General features: G+C 50.3%; 1 protein-coding gene across 2 annotated transcripts; it reads left to right on the top strand.

Annotated features, from left to right (window-relative positions):
- The first annotated feature begins 1,101 nt into the window (after nt 1-1,101).
- LOC102936157 (cytochrome P450 2J6) lies at nt 1,102-22,608 on the top strand. Of its 2 annotated transcripts, none has more exons than XM_043522014.1 (9): nt 1,102-1,478; nt 4,368-4,530; nt 5,381-5,530; nt 12,007-12,167; nt 14,129-14,305; nt 14,826-14,967; nt 20,024-20,229; nt 20,867-21,008; nt 22,342-22,608. In XM_043522014.1, exons 1-9 carry the CDS (start codon nt 1,308-1,310, stop codon nt 22,518-22,520), a joined length of 1,491 nt encoding a protein of 496 aa, XP_043377949.1. In that variant the 5' UTR covers nt 1,102-1,307; the 3' UTR covers nt 22,521-22,608. The 2 variants fall into 2 exon arrangements, with proteins under 2 accessions (XP_043377949.1, XP_037765090.1); XM_037909162.2 differs by having other exon boundaries at nt 1,106-1,478; nt 20,042-20,229.
- The last annotated feature ends 1,357 nt before the right edge of the window (nt 22,609-23,965 follow it).

The following is a 23,965-nucleotide window of genomic DNA, read 5'->3' as shown; positions in this document are numbered from 1 at the left end:
TGGAAAGATGGGAGCAAAAGGGCGAGAGCACCAGCATAACCAGCCAGGTGAAAGGACACTGGTTTTACTCTCTGACAGCTTTGTTTCAAACGCTTTTTGTAAGGATTCCAAGCACAGCTTGAAAAGCTTAGTTTGTTGTATTCCGTGTGAAGGTTGCACACTAGGCAGCTGGGTGCTATTTCCCTCTTCACGGCGACTGGTTGGCATTAATGAGACCTGGATTCAGGTTTGAATGCAGTGGCCCTGGGTTTGATGCTGCATAATGCCTTGTGAGAGTACAGAATTCTGCCCTGTGCTCCATCACAGAGTTCAGCTGAGCTGGAGGAAGGTGAGTGTAAGAGAATTGCACCTAACGTGCCCCGGTATCCCCGGTATGTGCACCAATCGCAGCTGTGTTTTCAGGCAGTGGAAGGACTGAGACTGGCACTGGTAAAAAAGAACCTGAGAAAGAGAAGCCCTGGCCAGGGAAAACTGTTTTGCCCTTTGCTTAGTTTGCCCTGCAAGGAGCCGCAGTGAGATCCTGGGGGCTCTGCTTAGGGGTAGGGATTATCTGGCAGGTTCGGGACCTATAGTTAGCGGATGTTTAATTAGGGAGGGGAGACCCAGAATGTGGGGTGTTGGATATGGTGAAACTTTTCTAACAATGCTCCAGGAAGCATTTTGGAAAATAGTTTCCCCTCGTTTCAAACTGTCTTTTTCTCACTAAATTGAAGCCTGTACTATTCAGACCCTAAAACCTCTGGTCTGAATGTAATTCATGGCTGCTTCTAGTGCAGCCGGGGAATACAATTCTAAACAAAGCATGCAGCAGCCCAGAACGCGTGTTTTGCCGTAGCCCAAGAGAACGCCCAACTCAGACGCTTTGAGGGGGGTTTAAAATCAGAACCCAATGATTTCGGGGGGAGTTCCGCATTTGGCCAATAAAATCTCATGCCTGGATTTAACTATTATGTAATCAAGGTTTAAAATAGCTTTACACAGAGAGATCTCTCCAATCCACTCTGCTTTTCAATGACGAGGAGGCTGCTGTGGTTTGGAGCTCAAAGGTTAAGGTCTGGTGGGAGTGGTTTGGCTGGCGAGGACGAGGTATGTGGTATAAAAGTCTGCTCAGATAAACTTGAGCCTGGCATATCTCCAGACTCCAGTGTGATGGTGGGTCCGAAGGAAGAGAAACAAAACAGGAAGTGGGGCTCATAGGAGGGTTGAAAGCTCCCTGGGAACTGTTAGGACTCCAGCAAAGTGACAGCTCAGCCTGCGAGCTCCAGCAGGTTTGCCCAGTGCCCGAAGATAAAGGCAGCGGCAAGAGGATGTTGGGGATCAGTGAGTTTTTTGTGGCTCTGGTTACGTTCCTCTTGATTGTGCAGTTTCTGAAGCTGCAATGGGTAGGCAGGCGGCTTCCCCCTGGACCAACTCCCCTCCCCTTCATCGGGAACTTATGGCTGTTGGGATTTAAACTTCATCCTGAGGCTCTCGAGAAGGTAATTATTTATTTTCGTATACTTGATTAACTTACTTCTCAGACTCTCCCCAGGCAGCAGCTGAGATCAGCAGAGGCAGGGGAGGCTAGCAGACCGCTGTCTGATGGGCCCCAACCTTTGGGATGTGCTCCTTTCTTGGTCTGAAATCTGCCCAAGTTTGTTGATCTTCTGGGGACACAGCAAAGCCCATCTGTTCGACTGGACTGGGCTTTCAGACTGTGTGAGCTCCGCTGACTGAGGATTGCTGCTGGTGAAGGTGCGGGAGAGGAAACGTCCATTGATTTTTGGTTTTGTAATACTCCTTTTATATATTGTGTTTTTCATTTATGTGACAGGCACCTGGAGCCCCCTGATGGGAGATGTTTGGTGTGGAGTTTTAAACCTCAGCTGGATAAATACATTTCAGTCATTTCCTCGGTTATTAATGTAAGCAGAGTCAGGATGAGCTCTGCCCTGACATCTGGTGGTGAATTGTGGCGAGTTGTGGCAAAGAACTTCAGGGGCTGATCTTGTTTGCATAGGCACACCCAGCCGCCTAGTATGAGCCCACAGCAGCCCAAATGCTGCTATCAGTGGAATAAGATATTTTTCATGCTCAGGAAATTTTATCCAGAGTCTAGGCTTGTGCAAATAAGTCAGGGTCAAACATTTCATTTCCGGTTTGCAGGGAAGGTGTGACAGTGACATGAATCCTGCTGAGCACAAGATTTAATGGCAACTGAGTATATCGGACTTGACAAAAAAAGTCATCTCACGTGAAGAGAGCGACTTTCAGAGAGCGGGAAATGATCACACAAGATGTAAAACCTAAGGCCAAACGTTTCAGTCCTGGGAGCCTAACATGGAGCTCCTAAATCTGCATTTAAACGCCTAAATGAAAGGCCTTCTGGGGGGGGTCTGAGCACCCACAAACCTCACTGTCGTCAGTGGGACATGCAGGTCTGAGGACCCTGGGAACATAAGGCTCCTTTTAGTTAGGTGTCTGAATGTGTATTTAGAGTCTCACTTTAGGCTCCCAGAATCCGAGGTTCCCCTCGACCAGCTACATTGAGGGAAAACTACCCTTGCCTAGTCCACACCAGTATTTTATGCCTTAGCTTTCTTGCAAAAAACACAGCTTTTTCTAGCGTAGACATGGCCAGAATGGCTGCATCGTGTAAGTCTTTTCTGATCCTTCCCCTGCCCTCAGGCGCTGTCCACCCTATCTTTGGAATGGTCATAAAGCCAATGTGCTTCAGGGAATAAGCCAACTTCTAGCTGAGGAGGGTTAGGGAAAAACCTTCCCCTATTGGCAGGCACAATTGTCCACTTTGGGACTTCTTGCATCTTTCTCTGAAGCTTCTGGCGCTGGTCTTTGTCAGAGACAAGATGCTTGACTAGATGAACCGTGGGTCTGACCCAGTTCCTATGTTCTGTCTTCATCATTTCTTGCACCATGGCATTGTGAAAGATTCTACAGAGCCAGGCACATCTTTATCACAGAGTCCCTGAGGTGGCATCCCTGAAGAAAGCTGGGACACTGGTTTGTATGGTGTTCCCAAAGAGGACCCAGGGTTGTGAGAAACCTCACCACTACCCACCCTTAGCATGAATGAGTCTTGACTGTGCTTGCAATGGCTCAGTTCCCCGAAACCAACAGCTTCTAGCAACACAAGCACTGCCTTCCAAGTCTCTGCAGACCTCACTCGCTCTGTACATGTAGCGACAGGCACAAATCCCAATACTGGGAGCGTTCCAGGTAGTATCTAGCCCCTTATCTGCTGAATACTCACAGAATTACCGTGTCTGCTATGCCCAAATGAACAGAACACGCCATCTTGTGAGATTCAACTCTGGACCAGCACTTTGCTTAACACCACAGCACTGAGATATATTTATAGTGAAAACAATAAGTTTATCATCAGAGATTCAAGTAATAGTAAGTAAGAATACTGGAAACCAGACAAAATCGTTTCTAGAGACTAAACTTAACTAATAGGTCCTGTCTAAAGCAGTTGCCTAATGTTCTCTTCAGCATTTTCAAACAAGACTGGCTGAGACCTCTATTTCATTAAGTAAAAAGCACTGTCTTCCTCAGTGAAGGCTGAGGTGTCTTCTTTGACTTGTAGAAGTACCCCCAAAGTTCACTGTCGTTACTCATAGACAGGACAATTCCCCCATGGCTAGTTTTTTCTTGTGTTGATTTCACATTTCTTTGCTAACCTTTGGCTTTGTATGGAAATGGATAGCCACTGTGTGTAATTTAGATCCTGACACCAAGTTAGGTGAATAAACAACTCTGACAGAAAAGCCTGTTTTTCACCTCTGCTGGTGATTAATACTTTCATACAGACTTAAGAACATATTTCCAGTTTGTATATCCATAGTTCGTTACATAATATCTGTACACACATTTCACACTGATAGTAATAAAACCAGTGTGATGCCAGATTTCATGTAAGACCTCACAAGACATTCTTGGGTGAACCACAATGTATAGAGCAGCATAGGTCCCAACTCCATGGGTGCTCTGGGACTGGAGCTCCTGCGGGAAAAAATAGCGGGTGCTCCCCAGCCACCCATAGATCAGCTATGCGGTGGCCTTCCGTCAATCAGCTGTTTGGTGGTGGCCAGGAGGCACTGGGGAGAGGGGGCGGAGCAGGGATGGGAAGAGGTGGAGCAGGGGCGGGAAAAGGTGGCATGAGGGTAGGGCCTTGGGCGAAGGGGCGGGTTGGGGCAGGGCCTCGGGGTGGAGCACCCACCCAGAAAAATGAAAGTTAGTGCCTATGCATACCAGAATCAAGACATTCCTGTAACACCCTTACCAGCTGGCATTAAGAGGTTCTTGGGTCACAATTTGTTGTACACAATTTTTCAGCCGTGCTTTGCTGATACTGATCATGTCTCTAGTTGGCACAGATTTATGGGAAGATCTTTACCTTGTGGTTGGGACAGAGCCCTGTGATTGTATTGCATGGATTCCAAGCCGTGAAAGACGGTCTAACCACCAACCCTGAAGATGTTTCTGGCCGGCCAGCGATGCCTTTCTTCAACGAAAAGGCCACTGAAAAGGGTAACGTTCTCTTTCCACGGACACCGTACAAAAACCTGGAGTGCCCACTGTAAGAGTGGCTGTTCCGTTATTCCATAGCCATCTTCCCCATGGAGCCGCATCTCCAGACTGCAAAAATAGCTACATGGATAGCTGGTCTGGTGATGAGTAATGGGGCAAGCAGCCACTGAATGGGACTGAAGGGTAAAGTCCTGAGTGTTAAGGAGCTTGTTTGAACCATTCATTGTCTCTTGGGCCCAGATCCTCAAAATCAGTGGGAGTTAGGCATCCAAATAACTTTGAGGATCATTAGTTCTTTGCTGTCCTGTGAACATCACTATCATCAACAGGCTTTCAGCACGGAGCATGAGCATCACTCAGTGTCCCACTGGACATGACGTTGACACAACGCTAGTTTTTGGTCATTCACACAGTGTGAAGGCTTTTGAAACCTGGCCAAGATCTTCCTACCTGCTGGGTTTCAACTCATAGTCCTGCACTGCCATTCAAAAAAAATGCTCTTTTATCCATGCCCTGCATTGAAATTGACCTCACCCCACATCTCTGTGTGCATCCCCAGCTGTGAAATTATCCTCATATTTTCAGGTGATGTGTGAATTATGAAACCTGTATCCTGCGTGTTTGAAGCCCTGCTTTCTGTTTCACCTAAAAAATGCAACAAAACCCTCCATAACGGGGAGTTTTCCGGAGTTGTCACAATCCATTCAGGCCTGAGGCCCCAGATAAAGCAACGAACAATGCGCTCACTCTTCTGGATTTCTCTCTCATGTTAGAAAATATATTTTAAGTTGAACTCTTACTCGGTGAATGATTTTGCTTTATATAAATAACGGATTCTCAATGGCCTCAGGTATTGTTATGACAAGTGGTCACACCTGGAAGCAGCAGAGACGCTTTGGGCTGATGACCCTGAGGAACCTGGGGCTGGGCAAGAAAGGCCTGGAGCACCGAATCCAGGAGGAGGCCCGTCACCTGGTGGAGTACTTTATGAATGAGAGAGGTACATCATTGCCAGCATAGCTGGGCCTTTTCACTTACCATAACCTTATTTTCATAGAATCATAAAATCATAGAACTGGAAGGGACCTCGAGAGGTCGTTTAGTCTAGTCACCTGCATTGAGACAGGACTAAGTATTATCTAGACCAGGGGTCGGCAACCTATGGCATGCGTGCCAAAGACGGCACGTGAGCTGATTTTTAATGGCACGCTGCTGCCTGCCGGGTCCCAGCTGCCAGCCCCGCTCAACCCACTGCCGAACCCAGGCCCGGGACCCCAGCAGGCAGCAGCGAGGCATTAAAAATCTCCCCCCAGGCCTGCTCTTCTCCGCTCCCCCACTCCCCGGGGGTAGTGTGAAGAAGCTTGGTCCTGCCGGCTGCTGCTGCAGGGAAGGCAAGTTCCCCCTCCCTGGCCTCTTCCCGCAGTGTGCTGGGTTCCTGCCCCTCCTCTGCTCCCTTCCTGCCACCCATCAGCTGACTGCCCTTGTGAGGGAGGGGAAGAAGCGGAGCCGCAGCGCACTCGCTGCTCCGGGGAGGAGGCGGAGAAGAGGTGGGGACGGGGCCGTGGGGATGGGGGGTGGAATCAGGGCATATCCCCTCCAGCCCCCTGCCGTGAGCTGCTCTGGGCAGGGGGCTGGGACCACCCCCATGACCCTAGCCCACACTCCCAGTCCTCTGCCCTCACCCCTACAGCCCCCACACACCTCAGCCCCCTGCCCTGACCCCTGCACCCCCCCACACACACTCCCAGCCCTCTGCCCTGACCCCTGCACCCCCCCTCACACACTCTCAGCCCTCTGCCCTGATCCTGGCACCCCTCACACACACCCAACCCTCTACTCTGACCCTTGCACCCCCCCACAGCCCCAGCCTTGACTCCAGCACCCCCCACACATACCCAGCCCCTCCACACCCCATGCCCTGGCTCCTGCACCCCACCACCACCCCAGCCTTGACTCCAGCACCCCTGACACCCCATGCCCTGACTCCTGCACCCCCCTCAGATGCCCCCAGCCCTCTGCCCTGACCCCGGCACCCCCCACACATACCCAGCCCCCCAACACCCCATTCCCTGACTCCTGCACCCCCCACATTCTCACCCCTACCCTGAGCACCAAACAGGAGCTCCTGCACCCCCCCCCCCCATTCCTACCTGCACCCCTCACACCAAATGGGAGCTGCCCAGGTAAGCACTCCACACCCAAACCTCCTGCCCCAACCCTGAGCCCCCTCCCTCATTCTAGCTCCTGGCCAGACCCTACACCCCAACCCCCAGCCTGCTCCTTCACCCCCAGCCCTGTGCTCAGCGCACTCCCACCCTCAGCTCAGGGCAGAGAGAGAGGAAGAGAATGGGCTAGAACCAGGGAGAAGGTAGGTACCCACTCTATGTAGGCAGGGCCGGGATCCCAGACCGGCAGCAGGCTGAGAGGGGCTGGCAGCCGGGACCCGGGCTGGCAGGAGCCGGCAGACGGAACCCCAGACTGGCAGTGGGCTGAGCCACTCAGCCCACTGCCGGTCTGGGGTCCCGGCCGCCAGCCCCACTCAGCCCATTGCCGGTCTTGGGTTCTGGCTGCCAGCCCCTTGCCAGCCGGGGTTCCGGCCACAGGCCCCGCTCAGCCCACTGCTGGTCTGGGGTCCCGGCTGCCAGCCCCGCTCAGCCCACTGCCGGTCTGGGGTTCTGGCTGCCAGCCCCTTGCCAGCCAGGGTCCCAGCCGCAGGCCCCGCTCAGCCCGCTGCTGGTCTGGGGTTCTGGCTGCCGGCCCCTTGCCAGCTGGGGTTCCGGTCGCAGGCCCCGCTCAGCCCGCTGCCGGTCTGGGGTTCTGGCTGCCGGCCCCTTGCCAGCCGGGGTGCCAGCCGCAGGCCTCATTCAGCCTGCTGCTGGCCTAGGTGAACGGAACCCCAGGCCGGCAGCGGCTGAGGTGGGCCGGCGGCGTAAGATCAGCATTTTAATTTAATTTTAAATGAAGCTTCTTAAACATTTTGAAAACCTTGTTTACTTTACATACAACAGTAATTTAGTTATATAATATATAGACTTATAGAGAGAGACCTTCTAAAAAACGTTAACATGTATTACTGGCACGCGAAACCTTAAATTAAAGTGAATAAATGAAGACTCAGCACATCACTTCTGAAAGGTTGCCGACCCCTGATCTAGACCATCCCTGACAGGGGTTTGTCTAACCTGCTCTTAAAAATCCCCAATGATGGAGATTCCACAACCTCCCTAGGCAATTTATTCCAGGGCTTAAACACCCTGATAGTTAGGAAGTGTTTCCTAATGTCCAACCTAAACCGCCCTTGCTGTAATTTAAGCCCATTGCTTCTTGTCCTATCCTCAGAGGTTAACGAGAACAATTTTTCTCCCTCCTCCTTGTAACAACCTTTTACGTACTTGAAAACTATTATCACGTCCCTTCTCAGTCTTCTCTTCTCCAGACTAAACAAACCCAATTTTTTCAAACTTCCCTCATAGGGCATGTTTTCTAGACCTTTAATCCTTTTTCTTGCCTTTTTCCAATTTGTCCACATCTTTCCTGAAATGTGGCACCCAGAATTGGACACAACACTCCAGTTGAGTCCTAATCAGCATGGAGTAGAGCAGAAGATTTACTTCTCATGTCTTGCTTACAATACTCCTGCTAATACATCCCAGAATGATGTTAGCTTTTTCTGCAAGTGTTACACTGTTGACTCATTTCAGAGTAACAGCCGTGTTAGTCTGTATTCGCAAAAAGAAAAGGAGTACTTGTGGCACCTTAGAGACTAACCAATTTATTTGAGCATGAGCTTTCGTGAGCTACAGCTCACTTCATTGGATGCATACTGTGGAAATCGCAGAAGACATTATATACACAGAGACCATGAAACAATACCTCCTCCCACCCCACTCTCCTGCTGGTAATGTGTATGATAATCAAGTTGGGCCATTTCTAGCACAAATCCAGGTTTTCTCACCCTCCGCCCCCCCCCCCCCCCAAACTCACTCTCCTGCTGCTCTTAGAGTGGTCACTTTGGATGGGCTATTACCAGCAGGAGAGTGAGTTTGTGTGTGTGTGGGGGGGGGGGGAGGCAGAGGGTGAGAAAACCTGGATTTGTGCTGGAAATGGCCCAACTTGATTATCATACACATTGTAAGGAGAGTGATCACTTTAGATAATCTATTACCAGCAGGAGAGTGGGGTGGGAGGAGGTATTGTTTCATGGTCTCTGTGTATATAATGTCTTCTGCAGTTTCCACAGTATGCATCCGATGAAGTGAGCTGTAGCTCACGAAAGCTTATGCTCAAATAAATTGGTTAGTCTCTAAGGTGCCACAAGTACTCCTTTTCTTTTTACTGTTGACTCATATTTACCTTGTGATCCACTCTGACCCCCAGATCCCTTTCCGCAGTACTCCTTCCTAGGCAGTAATTTCCCATTTTGTATACGTGCAGCTGATTTTTCCTTCCTAAGTGGAGTACTTTGCATTTGTCCTTATTGAATTTCACCCTATTTACTTCAGATCATTTCCTCAGTTTGTCCAGATCGTTTTGAATTTTAATCCTATCTTTCAAAGGACTTGCAACCTCTCCCAGCTTCGTATCATCAGCAAACTTCATAAGTATACTCTCTATGCCAATATATAAATCATTGCTGAAGATATTAATATTTTCCGGCATGTGATCTGTTAGACCCATGGGAAGAGTGAATTCCAGAGGGGAGGCCTCTTCCTGGAGGTCATTTGGCTCCAAGCCCCAGAGGGTTTAATATTAGACAAGGCACTTGGGTTAATATTCCCCATCTCAATTGTCAGAAGCAGGTCGCTAAGGTAGCCAGCAGCCAAACCACAAGGGCTTTATATGTCAAAACCAACACCTTGAATTGCATCCAGAAATGAACTGGAACTGGTTTTGGCTGTGGAGCAGGGGTGTGTTTCCTGTAGGCACCACCACCAAGTAAGCACTCAGCTGTGTTCTGCGCGAGCTGACATTTCTGCACTGTCTTCAGATGCAGCCCTCCACCCCCATGGAGTGCATTTCAGTGAGCCATTCCTGAGGCAGCAAAGGCTTTGTGTGATGGGGCATCTGCCCCACACAAGCCCTGGAAGGGGTTAAGGTAGCCAGGTAGGTCAATTAACTGCCCAGGCTGCACCTGCAGGAGGAGCCAAGGAGCAGGGAACTGATTAGACAAGGCTCAGCTGGGCAGAAACAGGAGGGGCCTGAATAGAGCCCAGGAGCTGAGAGCGGAAAAGGGGCTGCAGGGAAGTGTGTAGGGATTACAGAGGGTAGTTCACAGATACTCCCTGGGAGTTCTGGCAAACCCAGAATGGGGGGAAGCCAGGAAGATAGGAGAAGACTCCGGGGAAAAGCAGCAAGGAACAGGAGTGCAGAGCTTGGCTGCTGAGTAGAGGGCCCCTGAGTGGGAACCCGGAGTAGAGGGCGGCCCCAGGTTCCCCGGCCAGTCACTGGAGGAGTGGCACAGTCAGAGCAGTAAAGGGAAGGCTGCTATGGTGGGACTTTGATACCCGTCCAGATGGAGACAGCTGCAGAGATGGGCAGGGTCCCTTTAACACACGTAGTGACCTGGCTGGAAGGGTGAGTCACGAGGAGGAGGAGGCTGTGGTTCCTGGAGCAAGAGGGGTCCACAGGGCGAGAGAACAATGGGAGAGACATCTCCAGACTTGAATACCTGGTGTCTCTTGCTCATAGTTCTTGTCACTAGTGTTTGGTGATCTGCACTGGGGGGGGGTCTGCTGGCCTCTGGGTAGAATTTAAGGTGTTGGCTTTGACCTACAAAGCCTGGGATCTGCAAACTTCATAGACTGCCTCCCTCCCTGTTCCATGTTGCCACTGTTACGGTCAGCAGTGTCCATGTGAGTTGGAGTGCCCTCGATTTACGGGAAGGGGTGCAGTTACATCGTTTTCCAGGAGAGGCCCTCAGCTCTGGAATTGGTTTCCACCCTGGAAATAGCTTTGTATTGTTGACCAACCTTCATCCTTTTTGCCTGAGTGTTTGGGGAGGGAGGAGACTGATGGGGGTTATTGGCTGTAGGGGATGGGAGTTTGGCACAGTACGTCCCTTTTGACTTTGTCAGGCTGGGGCCTGAGTGTTTCATGGGCATTGCTGCTGGTTTTAGTTGCATAGTTTCTTCTGACACTATGTCAAAGGCACCCGGAGTAATAGATTAACCAAAAACAGGTGGCTGGTTTTAGTGTGAATAAAAATTTAATAACTGTGTCAAGGTCCAAATATGGGAGGAAAATCACAAGCTCCTTTCCAGACATAGGTAAAAATACACTCTTGGCTATTGCTTTTATAGCATCCAAAAACAGCAGGGAATCCAACAGAACCCAAGCCTGAGCCCCCTCCTTAGCACTCTTCTATCAAAGGGGCAGATATCGACTCCACTATCCCCTCGAGCTGTTTTCCCCAATCAACCAGCTTGTCTACACAGCTAATTCATTGCATTTCTAATGCACCCTATCACCATTGTAGATAATCATCATTCCTCAGATCTTGTCTGGGGTAAGAGTCAGCCAGCTAGCCTTCATCCAGGCCTCAGTTTTGCAAAGCCCCTGCTCTCTCCAGGATCAAGCCCATAGGCCCAAATTCCACCCTGCCATCACACCCTGTGCAACATGAGTGAAATCACTCAGGTTCTGTGGACTATACGTTAGGACAGAAGTAGCCCCAAAGTCTTAGCCCACTGCTAAGTGAGATCATCAACAAATGAGACCCAGTGCTGTGTTGGTACCATTACCGGCTCTGTAACTAGAGTGAAAGGGGTCCTAGAAGTGAATGTAAAATAGATGCCAGTGACTGTAATGACTGGGGAGAGAGCATAGCGACTTGGTGACACATACAATGGATCGATGTATAGCCAAGCTATCCCATAGCTCATTACAAAACAATGGGGTATATTCACAGCCTTGCTCTGCTTCCTTTGCCCTGCTGGAATAGTTTAGAGAAAGAGCCAAGCAGAGAATCCAGGAGCTGTAACCAGCTTCCTGAAGCCCCTCCCCACTCCTATCTGCTGCACCAAGCAGACCTCAGCCACCGGAGAGAATCCAGCCCAGTGAGTTTACTGGGAATTCTGGGGCTGTGAGGAAAAAGCAGCCGTCAGAGACGTGCCCAGCAATCTCTCTCTCAGCCTGGGACAGGAGAACCTGCTGGCATGTGAGGGGTGTTACTGGGCAGGAGCTCTGCTCACGTCACCAAGTTTCCAGTGATGATCTGCTACCGCCTGGACTGCTGCAGAGATGGGCAGGGTCCCTTTAGCACACTGAACCTTCCGCAGAGAGTTGGTTTGTAACCAGCTTGAGTTTTCTTTGATTGCTTCTTTTAAATGTTTATTAGTGAATGATGCTGGATACTAGAATCACAGGCTCAGAAATGTTCAACAACTGAAAAGACCTGCTAGATCCCGGGCTCCTTCTCGTGCCAGGAGCGGGAGACACAGTAGCAGGCAACGTTAATGTTAATAACTGTGTTTGCAGGACAGCCCTTGGACCCGAGCGTCTTCTTCAGCCAAGCTCTGTCAAATGTCATTTGTGCTGTGGTTTTGGGACATCGCTTCTCCGCTGACGATGAGACCTTCCAGCAGCTGCTTAAAGCCAATGCCTGTTTGCTCATATCTGCGGGCACCCTCAGGGAGAGAGTACGTTCCCAATTTGTCGCTGTTATTTCTTTTGCCCCCCTCCCCAAACGCGGGCTGGGCCCCTCCCTAAATAGAAGATGTCGGACAGGAACTCCTCACTTAACGTTGTAGTTCTGTTCCGGAAAAATGCGACTTTAAGTGGAACGATGTTAAGCAAATCCAATTTCCCCATAAGAATGAATGTAAAGGGGGGGGGTTAGGTTCCAGGGACGTTTTTTTTTTTGCCATACAGTCCAGTCCAGTCCTATAGTTGGGAGGTGCCCCCGCCTGACCCCACACAGGCACAGCCCACTGGCACTGGAGGCAAGGAGGCAGCCAAGGAGGCTGAAGGAGCTGTAGGCTAGGAGAAGCAGGTTGCACAGCAGCAGCGGCAGCTTCCCCTACTCTGCAAGCACCAGGGACGGGGGCTCCACCCTCGGCCTGCCCACTCCACCCCTTCCCCCTTCCTTCCTCTCCTTGGGTTTGTTGCTCTGCCACCCCCACCTTGAAGTCCTTCCATTGGCCACTCCTCTTCCACCACAACAAACACAAGCTACTTGTCCTTCCCTTCAGAGACTTCCACAAGTTAGCTCTTTCCTACCTAGCCAGCCTATTCCCCTCACAAGCTTTCTCCTCGACTGGCCCCTATGAGTAGGAAAGGTTACCATTCAGCATCTGTATCCACCACTGTACCCTCTTTCAAACCACTCCTATGTTAAAAGCATGTTAAGTTTGCACTGTCAAGCACTCCAAAGTTACGATATGTCAGAATTAAGGTTGTCCATGCAATCTTAATTTGGTCCCCCTTGTGCATGTACATTATGATACTGTCTTTAATTACACGATCACTTCCAGTTTTTTCATGAGACCCCTGTCTCCTTTAGCACACAGGATGAACAATGCTCATGGAACGAGCCACTATTCAAGGTTTCTTTTTATCATCTTCATGCAGTGTGTGGGTCCGTGCACACCACTCAAACCCTGCTCTAATACAGAATTATTCATTTCCTCCTGGGCTTTTCTGTGGTGCTTTCGTGGTAGAATCTTAGCCCTTTATGTACATTAATGAGTTTATCTTCACAGTGGAGAAAAAAAGCCAAAATTGCCACCACGATCAACTAAATTTGGGGGCCCAATCTGAGACGCCCAGGGACTAATGTTTCAGAGTATTTAGCATTGTAGAGCACTTCAGATGTTCAGAGCAGAGCTCCATTGACTTCAGTTGCAGCTGGGAGTGCTCAGGTCTTCTGCAAATCAGACCCCTGGTATCTTAATTTGGATACCTAGAAAATGAGAATCCAGTGGCCACCTGTTAACATGTTGGGCTACGTGACTTGCCCGGCGTCACCTAGGAACTCAGTGGCAGAGGTAGACCACAGGTTGAAAATCTCTGATACAAAAAAACAACGAGGAGTCCAGTGGCACCTTAAAGACTAACAAATTTATTTGGGCATAAGCTTTTGTGAGTAAAAAACCCACTTCTTCAGATGCATCTGAAGATGTGGGTTTTTTATCCACGAAGGGTTATGCTCAAATAAAGCTGTTAGTCTTTAAGGTGCCACCGGACTCCTCGTTGTTTTTGTGGATATAGACTAACACAGCTACCCTCTGATATCTGTGACACAGTGTCAAAACACCAGTGTCTTTGAACTCTTTAGCTCAGTAGACCTTTACTTTCCGTCTGTTCCATGATTCTAAGCCCAGAAGAAGCAGACATCACAAGGGGAACTTGGAGCATCTCTCTGTCTCTCCGTGTTTGTCTATATCCAAATATCTTTCTGGACACTAGGGCTAGGTTCTAAAGAGTTTTAACCATCAGTGTCTAGGCTGAAGCCCCATACATGATGCTGAAAATGTGTCCTTCAAAGCCATTGATCCAATAGCAAAATTCCCCCCACTGGGCATTTTCGTCTTTGAAGAGCTCCACCAGGAATGTGTTAATTGCAAAGAATGAAAGCAGCTTCTTTGTGTCTCTCCTACAGCTGCACAATACTTTCCCCTGGCTCATGAATCACCTCCCAGGACCTCACAAGAAGGTGCTGTCCTCCCATTGGTTTCTGTATTGTTTTGCAAAGGAAGAGATCAGACGCCACGAGGAGAGTGGGGTACCAGATGAGCCACAGGATTTCATTGACTTCTACCTGGCACAGACGGTCAAGGTACGTTTCTGCGCCGTATGGGACTATAACGCCTCTACAACTGCAATTCCACCCTTCTAGCACAAACCTCTGCAGACTAAAGCGGAAAAGCTTCTTGTGATGGGATCAGGTGCGTGGCTGGGTGGGAGAGTGGCAGAGTCAGAAATCTATAGGGCTCCAGCCTGGGCAGGCAGACGGTAAATGACAGCTCAGTGTCAGCTGCAGCTCGGCAGCTTCCTAGAAACCCAGCGATAAGGAAGAGGGATCCCTTGTCCAACGGGCACAGGCCAAGTGGTGTCTCAGAAGGGTGTTGCAAAGCAGCACAGCACAGAATTGGGATTGAAGGCGGTGACGGGAAGTAACAAAATCAAGAACCTGGAGGGCATCAGAAAAAACATTTCTGTTTTGTGATTTTCTGAAATCAGAAATACTAAAAAGACCTTGCAAATGGCAGGGAGTCAAAGGAATGAGCAAGTTCTGCTCTTTATCACGTCGACTGTCCTGCCTCCCGTGTCCTAATTTATCCCTCTGTCCCCTGCAGTGCAAAGATGACCCCACCTCTACATTCGATGAAGGTAACCTGATTCAGACTATCCTGGACCTCTTCATAGCTGGTACAGAGAGCACAGCCACGACTCTGCGCTGGGCACTGATCAGCCTGGTGCTTCATCCCCACATCCAAGGTGAGGGAGAGGGAGACGGGAACACACACCATGGATGTGAGTCTGCATGTATGTGGAAAATTACCCGGTTCTGCCCGTTTTTATTCGACAAATGTTCGTTCTAAAACTGACCATTGGCGGCTGCTGAATCAGCTGAGCTGCAGCCAGCAAAGCAGTAAGATTTCTGGTCCTACAATCATCGAATGACAGACATTAGAAGTGACAAAGCCTCATAGAGATGCCTAGACCCCCCACTTCCCCAGTCCAGCCCTACTGCGGGATTGTTAGTCCACCTGCTTTAAATGTCTCGGGCAATGGGACTTCTACCACTTCCTTTGGGAGACTGGCCACAGGCTAACAGATCTCACCAGTTGGAAGTTTTCTTTCCACAGCAGAACCTTCCTGATTCACCCTTTGCTAAGCCACAAACCTCATGATTCACACTCTAAATGCACTGGGATGGGATTTCCACCCCACTCAAGCAGAGCTCAGGTTCAGTGGGGAGGAGGGACTGCAGCCTGCAGGGACCTGATAGGTGCTTCCGGGTCATCAGCCACCCAGCCCACCTGGGTGCAAGTTAGAGCTTCACAGGAGCAGCTCCGGGACCTTACATCAGCAGAAAACCAGGCCTAGTGGAGCTCTGCTCGTCCATGCTTCTTCCTCTCCCTGCCCTGCCTTCACCCCGCCCCTGATCTGCCCCCTTCCCTCTCCGGTTGCCGAGACGGGGGTGGCACGGGCGGTGGCTCTGCTGCCTCGGTCAGCTATCTGCCCAGTGATAAGTTGCCCTACACTGGTGGACTTTTCCACTGGCCACCTCCAGTCACTGTGGGTCTGTCTACACTGCACACTAAGCCTGGGTTCTGACGCAGGTTTGACCCAAACCCCACTTCTGCCCATATACGGATCAGTCTGACTCAGGTCAGCAAGCACTCAGAGCCCGGGTCCTAGGACCTGGCCGGGGGGATGTCAGAGCCTGAGTCCTGTTGTAACTCAGGTCCAAGCCCTGTCGTTTGGCGGGGTGGAGGCAGCTCAAGCCACAGACCCAAGTCAGAAGGTCTGCGCAGTGCAGTCTGGACACGTTAGCATGGCCATGAGCCTAGGTCCAGCAATTGTAAACCCGGGTTTACAGTGCAGTGCGGACGATCAAGCGTTTAGAAACACCAAGTCCACAAGTCCAGGCCCCGCATACCTGGGCTTAGGGTTCAGTAAGACCACTTGTAAGACCACTTTGTGCTGTGTGAGCCCAGCAGCCCCTCCGCACGTCTCAGCAACGCTCTGGTAGCAGAGATGGTACGGTAGGCAGGTCTCATTACCGGGGCGTCATGCACGTTATTACAGAACGCTTACCCATGTGGGTTGCAGTGTTACCATCCACACCTAAAACGCAGTTGCTCTTGCCCAGTTAATGAACAAAGGGCTTTTTGTGTTTCTCCTCCATGAGGCATTGAGCGGAGCTCTCTTCAGCGCCCGCCCCCCCCAACCCCACCCCCGTGTCGTATCAAATATAAACAGCACCATGTCCCAGATTTCTCAGGGCCCTCGCTGAAATCAGCATCTGGCTGGAGAACAGCTGGCTGGAGCTGAGCCCAGGCCAGACTGAGGTGATGCTGGTGGGAAGTGCTATGAAGAACTTACCTTCTCGACACCCATCCCCCAGTACTGGAGGCATGTGCCTTCCGGCTGAACGGGTCTGCAGCCTTGGGTCTGCAATGGCAGGTAGAGACGCTCTGGAGCCCGCCCTCGTGGCCATGGTTCCCTACATCACAGTGTGACAGTTCTCGGGGTACCCAGGACTGTGAGTTTCCTGGTTAACCTCCTGCCTCCAGAAAGGGACGGGCTTGCTTGCACTTAGCTGAGTGTCAGCTACCTGACCCCACCAGCCTGTTAGCCATCCCAACAACCTCCTCGGGAGCTGGCCAGCCCTTCCTTTGCCTTGCAGGCTAATAAGAGGTGCACCCCGCTCCCGGAGTCTCTCTGAAGGGTTCCCCTGTAGCATCCAGCCCCTTATCCACTGAACACTCGGAAACACCAGGGCTGCTGTCCCCAAAGACACAACGTACACACCAGCCTGTTTGATTCACTCAGGATCTGCTCCTTGTATCACACCACAGCACTGAGCTGCATTCTAGTGAAAACAACGATCAGTGTATTATCAAAGATTCGCGGTTCAAGGGATCGTGAGTACAGGTAATGGACACAAAGGTTGCATACAAAACAACATCAAGAACACACTTTCTAGAGACTAAACTTAGTTTACCAGGCCAAGCCTCTGGCTGAAGAAGTTTATCTCACCCCGAAGGTCTTCTCCAGCATTTCAGCCAAGGTTGGTTGTGATCCTGTTTTCAGAAATGTAACCACACTGACCAATGACTTCCTAGGTGGAGGGTAAAGGTGTGTCTTCCTTGTCTTCTCTTTATATCCCCCACTCATTGTCTGTTCTTAGGGTCACAATAACCCACCCTAGCTTATTCTCCAGTGTGCTGCCTTCCTGTTGATTTCACATCCCCCTGTTGACTTTGTATGTAAATGCGGCTTCCATTGTGTCGGCTTACAATGCTTAGAGCAGAGGTTTCCAAACTGTGGGGTGCGCACTGCTAGGGGGTGAGGAATGTTTGGGGAGGAGTGGAGGCCCCAGGTCACCCCGCACAGGGGTTGGGGAGGGAGCACCGCCCAGCACCGCTCCACTCCCAGCTCTGCTTCGCCTCCGGCCCCAGCTCCCAGCCCCGCGCCCGGCCGCAGTGCCATTCCCAGCCCCGGCCCTTCTCCCTACCCCAGACCTGCCCCCAGCCTCTGCCCCCTTTCTCCTTTCCACATCCTCCCCTGCCCCGGGAGCTGCGGCCCCAGCCTCTGTCCCCTTACTCCAGCCCCGAGTGCCATGGTCCCAGCCCTGGCACCAGGGGCTGGGGGGGCCACAGACAGGGGTAGGGGGATGTGACCCTCAACAGTTTGGGGACCACTGGCTTAGAGATACAGGTGAATACACACCTTTTGTAGGGCACCAAATCTATTTGTCAGCTCTGCCTTGATTCAGACTTCAGGACCATATTTTCAGCTCACACACACACACTTACTCAGGCTTGGTCTCGGCATGAGGCAGCTTACGTCGACCTCATTATGTCAGTACGTACACTACAGCCTGGCTCCCACCAGTGTAAGTGCCCACCTACACCGACATCATAACTCCACCTCCAGGAGAGGCGCAGGGCTTATGTCCGTGGAGCTAGGGTGACGCAGTGTCCGTGTAGACACAGCGTTCCTTGCATTGGCTGTTGGCTGTCAATTTCAACGACTGCGGTGGTTATAAATTGACCTAACATAGGTTGACTTATGTTTCCAGTGTAAACATGCCCTCAGTATGTGCACAGACATTTCACAGCGATAGCGTCACCAGCGTGACCCTGGCTTTTGTTTCAGACCTCCCATGACCAATGTTCCCTCTAATTTTTCCCACGCATGTGCGGAATGAATTTTGTTATGTGCACCAATATGGAGGTGATGCATGGCGGGGCTGGGGGGTTCGGAGTGTGGGAGGGGGCTCAGGGCTGCGGCAAAGGGTTGGAGTGCGGTGGGGGTGCGGTCTCTGGGGTGGGGTTGGGGTTGGGGTTGGGGTGAGGGGTTCAGGGTTCGGGAGAGGGCTCAGAGCTGGGACAGAGGGTTGGGGCGCAGGGGGTGAGGGCTCCAGCTGGGGTGGGGGCTCTGTTCTTTGGGGAACCAGAATGTACAGTCCAGGATCAGGATAGTCTTGCAACCCCCTTTACCCGTTGGCACTGAGGAGTTCTTAGGGTCGCACCCAGTTGCCCTCACACAACAGGGATGTGCTCAAGTTGCAGTGGGGGAGGTTTAGGTTGGATATTAGGAAGAACTTTTTCACTAGGAGGGTGGTGAAACACTGGAATGAGTTACCTAGGGAGGTGGTAGAATCTCCTTCCTTGGAAGTTTTTAAGGTCAGGCTTGACAAAGCCCTGGCTGGGATGATTTGATTGGGGATTGGTCCTGCTTTGAGCAGGGGGTTGGACTAGATGACCTCCTGAGGTCCCTTCCAACCCTGATATTCTATGATTCAAGCCTGGAAAACAGGGCAGCTGCTCCCAGGCTCATATATAAAGATACAAGCCTGCTGCCCTAGGGAGAACCAGTTTGCTGCTCATTGATAGTGTTTTTTCCTTGCGTTAACATTTTCTAGGCTTATTCCAATCCCTGCAGGTGGTTCCCTTTTGCCTTGGAAGGTTTGTGCTCAAGCTATTTGGCCACTTTCAGGTTAAGGAACTGTGAAGAATAAACTAGGCCTGCTGTAAAACTACGAATCTGACATTGTTCTGGGCCTGGCTAACTCCTGAACAGTCTATTGGAGCCCAATTCCCCCCCCCCCCCCCGCCGTGGGTACCAGTTCCATTTCCCTGAGCCCGTGGGGCTTCCAGTGCTGGGGGCAGGATTTTCATCAGGCTGCTAGTGCGCCCCTGGGTGCATCAGACAAATAGGAGTTTGGTCTGGGGAATGAAGTGAGAAGAAACTTTCCCTGCACTTTGGGATGCTCCTGCCGCACCTTGCCTCCAGCACCCTCTCACTGCAAAGAAAGGGAACGCTGTGCTCCAGGGCTGAACTTGGCCCTGATGCTGAGTTTCAACTGGCATCTGTGAGTCTGCTGGGAAAGTGCAGGTCTCCCTTAGAGATAAAGATGTAGGAATCACCAGCGTAGCTATTCCCTTGGCATGGCTTCCCATCACCCACTGCAGTTAACCAGCATTAAAGGATTCAGAGTAACAGCCGTGTTAGTCTGTATTCGTAAAAAGAAAAGGAGTACTTGTGGCACCTTAGAGACTAACCAGTTTATTTGAGCATGAGCTTTCGTGAGCTACAGCTCCGATGAAGTGAGCTGTAGCTCACGAAAGCTCATGCTCAAATAAACTGGTTAGTCTCTAAGGTGCCACAAGTCCTCCTTTTCTTTTTAGCATTAAAGGAGTAATTCCTCCTTCAAGCTAAAGGAAATCCTGCAGGGAAGTGACAGAGCCCCAGAATACACACACATCTCTGGGCATGCACTCACTGCCCGAATATGTGTCCTTCCATTTGCATCAAGCTAAATGTGTCTCCTCAGAGGAGGTCCAGAAGGAGCTGGATGCTGTGTTGGGTCCTTCCCAATTAATCTGCTATGAGGATCGGAAGAACCTGCCCTATACCAACGCCGTGATTCATGAGATCCAGCGCTACAGTTGCATTGCCCCGGTCGGAGTCCCCAGACAATGTGTGAAGGATACAACACTCTTGGGGTTACCTGTCCCAAAGGTACAGAGACATTCTCCATGCTTATACCCTCCTCTCCCACCAAAGGGGTCAAATGTACTAGGAATGCAACTCATTCGTGTTTCCAGATATATAACATGTCTGCTTCTCCTTGCACCCTCTGAAGTCATCAGCACTAGGGCAAAGTGAGACAGCAGAGTACAGCCGCTTTGTACACGTCCCGGTAACATGGTACAAAGTGCAAGGAAGTGGATAATCAGGCGCAGTGTCTCTTTATTGATATGTCACACTGCCCTGAATTTGCAAATGCTCCATCAGCCCCTTTAAACCTCTCACTGGCTTTGCTGCTTCGACATAAAAATATTACTTTGTGAATCTGACACATTTAAAATATGAAGCATTAACGTTTTTCTTCCATTAAGGAATCCGTATTAAAGCAGGGAGAATCCTGGGAAACTGCCTCTTCTTTTGGGCTCCATCCTGCCAGCAGATGGCTCAGAAATGATGAACAGAAATAAAAATATACCATCCAGTAGTCTCCCAGTTTACTCCAATGAGACAGATCTCTCCCCGGGGGACATGCGATGCACTACAGTACATGAGAACTGAAAACTCTCTCTTTAAGCACCGCTCTGAGGGAGTGACGGGGAGAACTAAGTCAGATCCTTCTTCCTTGCAGGGCACTGTCATCTTGCCAAATATATGTTCCGTCTTGTCTGATCCTGAGCAGTGGGAGACGCCTCACCAGTTCAACCCGACTCATTTTCTGGATAAGGATGGAAACTTCATGAGCAGAGAAGCGTTCTTACCATTCTCAGCGGGTAAATGCACTGACAGCTAAACCATTTTTCATGGGGTAGATTGTGAATGCAGAATTCAGAGAGATTTACATTTAAACCTTGCTAATGTGCACGCTTTATCATTTGCACTTAGAATGGCAAACTCCCCTCGCTTCTCAGCAAAGATTTATTTGCAGAATGCCATGGGTGGGTTCTTCTACTACACAATTTCATTATTTGTACAAAAATCACAGCACGCTGGCCATCATTAAAATGACAACATTTACAGCTAGTTGCCACAATATGACATCTGAGATACCACAGGGTTTTCCCCTATACTTCAAAATTCAAATGTTGACTTTTAATGGGAAGCGCTGTATAGACTCATAGACTTGAAGGCCAGAAGGGACCATCTTGATCATCTAGTCTGACCTCCTGCACATTGCAGGCCACAGAACCTCACCCACCCACTGCTGTAATAGACCCCTAACCTCTGGCTGAGTTACTGAAGTCCTCAAATCATGGTTTAAAGACTTCAAATTATAGAAAATTCACATTTGCACTAGTTTAAACCTGGAAGTGAACCGTGCTCCATTCTGCAGAGGAGGGTGAAAAACCACCAGTGTCTCTGACAATCTGACCTAGTGAGAAATTCCTTCCAGACCCCAAATATGGCGATCAGTTAGACATTAAGCATGTGGGCAAGACCCATCAGCCAGACACCTGGGAAAGAATTCTCTGTAGTAACTCAGAACCCTCCCCATCTAGTGTCTTGTCTCCAGCCATTGGGGATTTTTGCTACAGGCAGTCGTTGATGGGTCACAGGCTATTGTAGGCAGTCCTGTCACACCATCCTCTCCATAAACTTATCAAGCTCAGTCTTGAAGTCAGAAACGTTTTTTGCATTTTGTATAGACATGAAAATGGAATGGAAGTTGTCTAAATCAATTTTGTGATAGATTTTAAGTGTTTGCTTGCTTATTAATTTGCAAAATTCCTTAATAAGCAATGGATTTCTCGGTCATTAGTACAAATTAGCCAAGTTCTACTGTACTAAGAAATCTGTGGACCGTGCAAATGACCCCCTCCATCCTTTTGGGAATAATCATGTGAAGAATGATTCCTAATGCTAATTACCTAAGAAATGCAAATTCTCAGATGCACATATGCAGGCCTAGCCTCAGACCTTTGACTTCAGAGGTAAAACATGATTTTGCTTTTAAGCAGATCTTATTTTTCCTTCCTCACTGAGGACTAGAATCCTGCCAAGTCTGAAATTTCTCATGCTGTCGTTTTTGAGTTACACAAGCAATAGAAGGGAAATGTTGGGTTTTTTTCTTAACTCACTAACTGCCCATCCCCTCTCCCCCGTTAGGGCACCGTGTGTGTTTGGGGGAGCGCCTGGCAAGGACTGAGCTCTTCATCTTCTTCACCAGCCTGCTGAGGGCGTTCACGTTCAGGCTGCCGGAGGGAGTGACTGAAATTAACACTGAGCGTATTTTGGGGGGCCTATTACAACCGCACCACTATAAGATCTGTGCTGTTCCTCGCTAGGCCGCAGCAAGTCACAGACGACCAGGAAACCCAATAGGCGGGTGTTTCTCATAGTGAATTTCCATAAGTAAACAAACTATAAAACAAAGAATTGTGGCACCTGGCGTTATTTATGGCTGACCAGGAATCTGACTGCTGGGAGGGAGACTTGAGAGAGGGTTAGTCTATTGTAATGAAAGGCTGGTAGGGTTTTTAAAAATCTCCTAATTATGAGATTAGCGTAGTGGGTGTGTGTGGTGCGTGAAACCCCATCATGGGCTAAAGAAGGTTAAAAGGTAGCTAGTCACATTGATTACACCTGCACCCTGATTAATTAGCTGCTTCTCAGCGAGAGCTGCCGGGAGGGAGAGGCAACAGGTGATAACTTAGTGGATACCTGGCCCCCATAAAAGGGGCAAGAGCTTGGTCTGATGGGAGGAATAACAGAGAGATGTCTGTGAAGGGGCCCCGAGCCCCAGTCTGCAGGAGAATAGATGTCTGGGGAAGGCTCAGTATTGGAGCTGGGGAGCCAGCCCAGAGAGGGGCACGGAAACAGAGCTTGGAGGGTGACGTGGGGGCACATGGACGAGAAACCCGGCAAGGAGAAGCTCTAAGGACAGGGGGCGTTACGACAGGGAGTTCGATCCCTCGCAGCTGCGAGATGAGAGCTGACCAGAAGTTGGAGAGAAGGGCAGCAGGCAAGAGGACAGGAGGCAAGAACCAGAAGGGAAAAGAGGAACATATGGCCCCTGTTATCCAGGCTGAGTTTTAGCTGGCTAATTGTTATCTAGGCCCTAATTGCCACACAAGGGGTTGGCTGGAGCCTGTCCCTGGAGAATTCCCCCTGCTGAGAAGGACTCTCCATAGGCATGATACTGGCAGGGACAGTCTTAGTCAGCTGCCCTTCCCCTATCAGTGTAATGGGGTGAGGAGAACGGGGAGGGGGCATGTGCCCAAGCCTCGACTGGCGCAATCTCTGTTATCGAGCAGTAAAAGTTAGCGTAGGTCACAGCTACTCTAATTTCCATGAGAGCGGGGAGGCAGAGGATCAGGGAGCCGGGACCAGCTCCCTCTGGCTGCTGCTGTCCTATGGCACTGCGCAGCGTCGATGTACTGGAGAACTGGAGCCTAGCGTGTGTGGTTGGAATATGGTTTCAATCTGCCACACGCTAATCCATTGTCCTGGTGCTGCCAAAGCCCAGAGGCTCAAGAGCTGTCAATTCTATTGGTTTTCAGCTGCCTGCTAGAGCTGGGCAAAATGTGGGGGACGAATCGCTTATCTGGGGACATATGCCATGTCAGTCAACTTGGAATGATTTGTGAATTTGATACAAATTCAGTGTAGTTTTGGCTAACACCATTTGGGAGTTGGGGGAGAGGACTTACGAGCTGTACAGAAAACGGGGGAAGAAGTGATGTGCCAGTGACCTCTTTATAATCTTTAGCCCTGGGGTCAGAGCTCTCAG

This window comes from Chelonia mydas, chromosome 9 (assembly GCF_015237465.2).
Source record: "Chelonia mydas isolate rCheMyd1 chromosome 9, rCheMyd1.pri.v2, whole genome shotgun sequence".
NCBI lineage: Eukaryota > Metazoa > Chordata > Testudines > Cheloniidae > Chelonia > Chelonia mydas.
The sequence above is the reverse complement of the archived record's forward strand: the minus strand, read 5'-3'. Positions and strand labels throughout refer to the sequence as shown.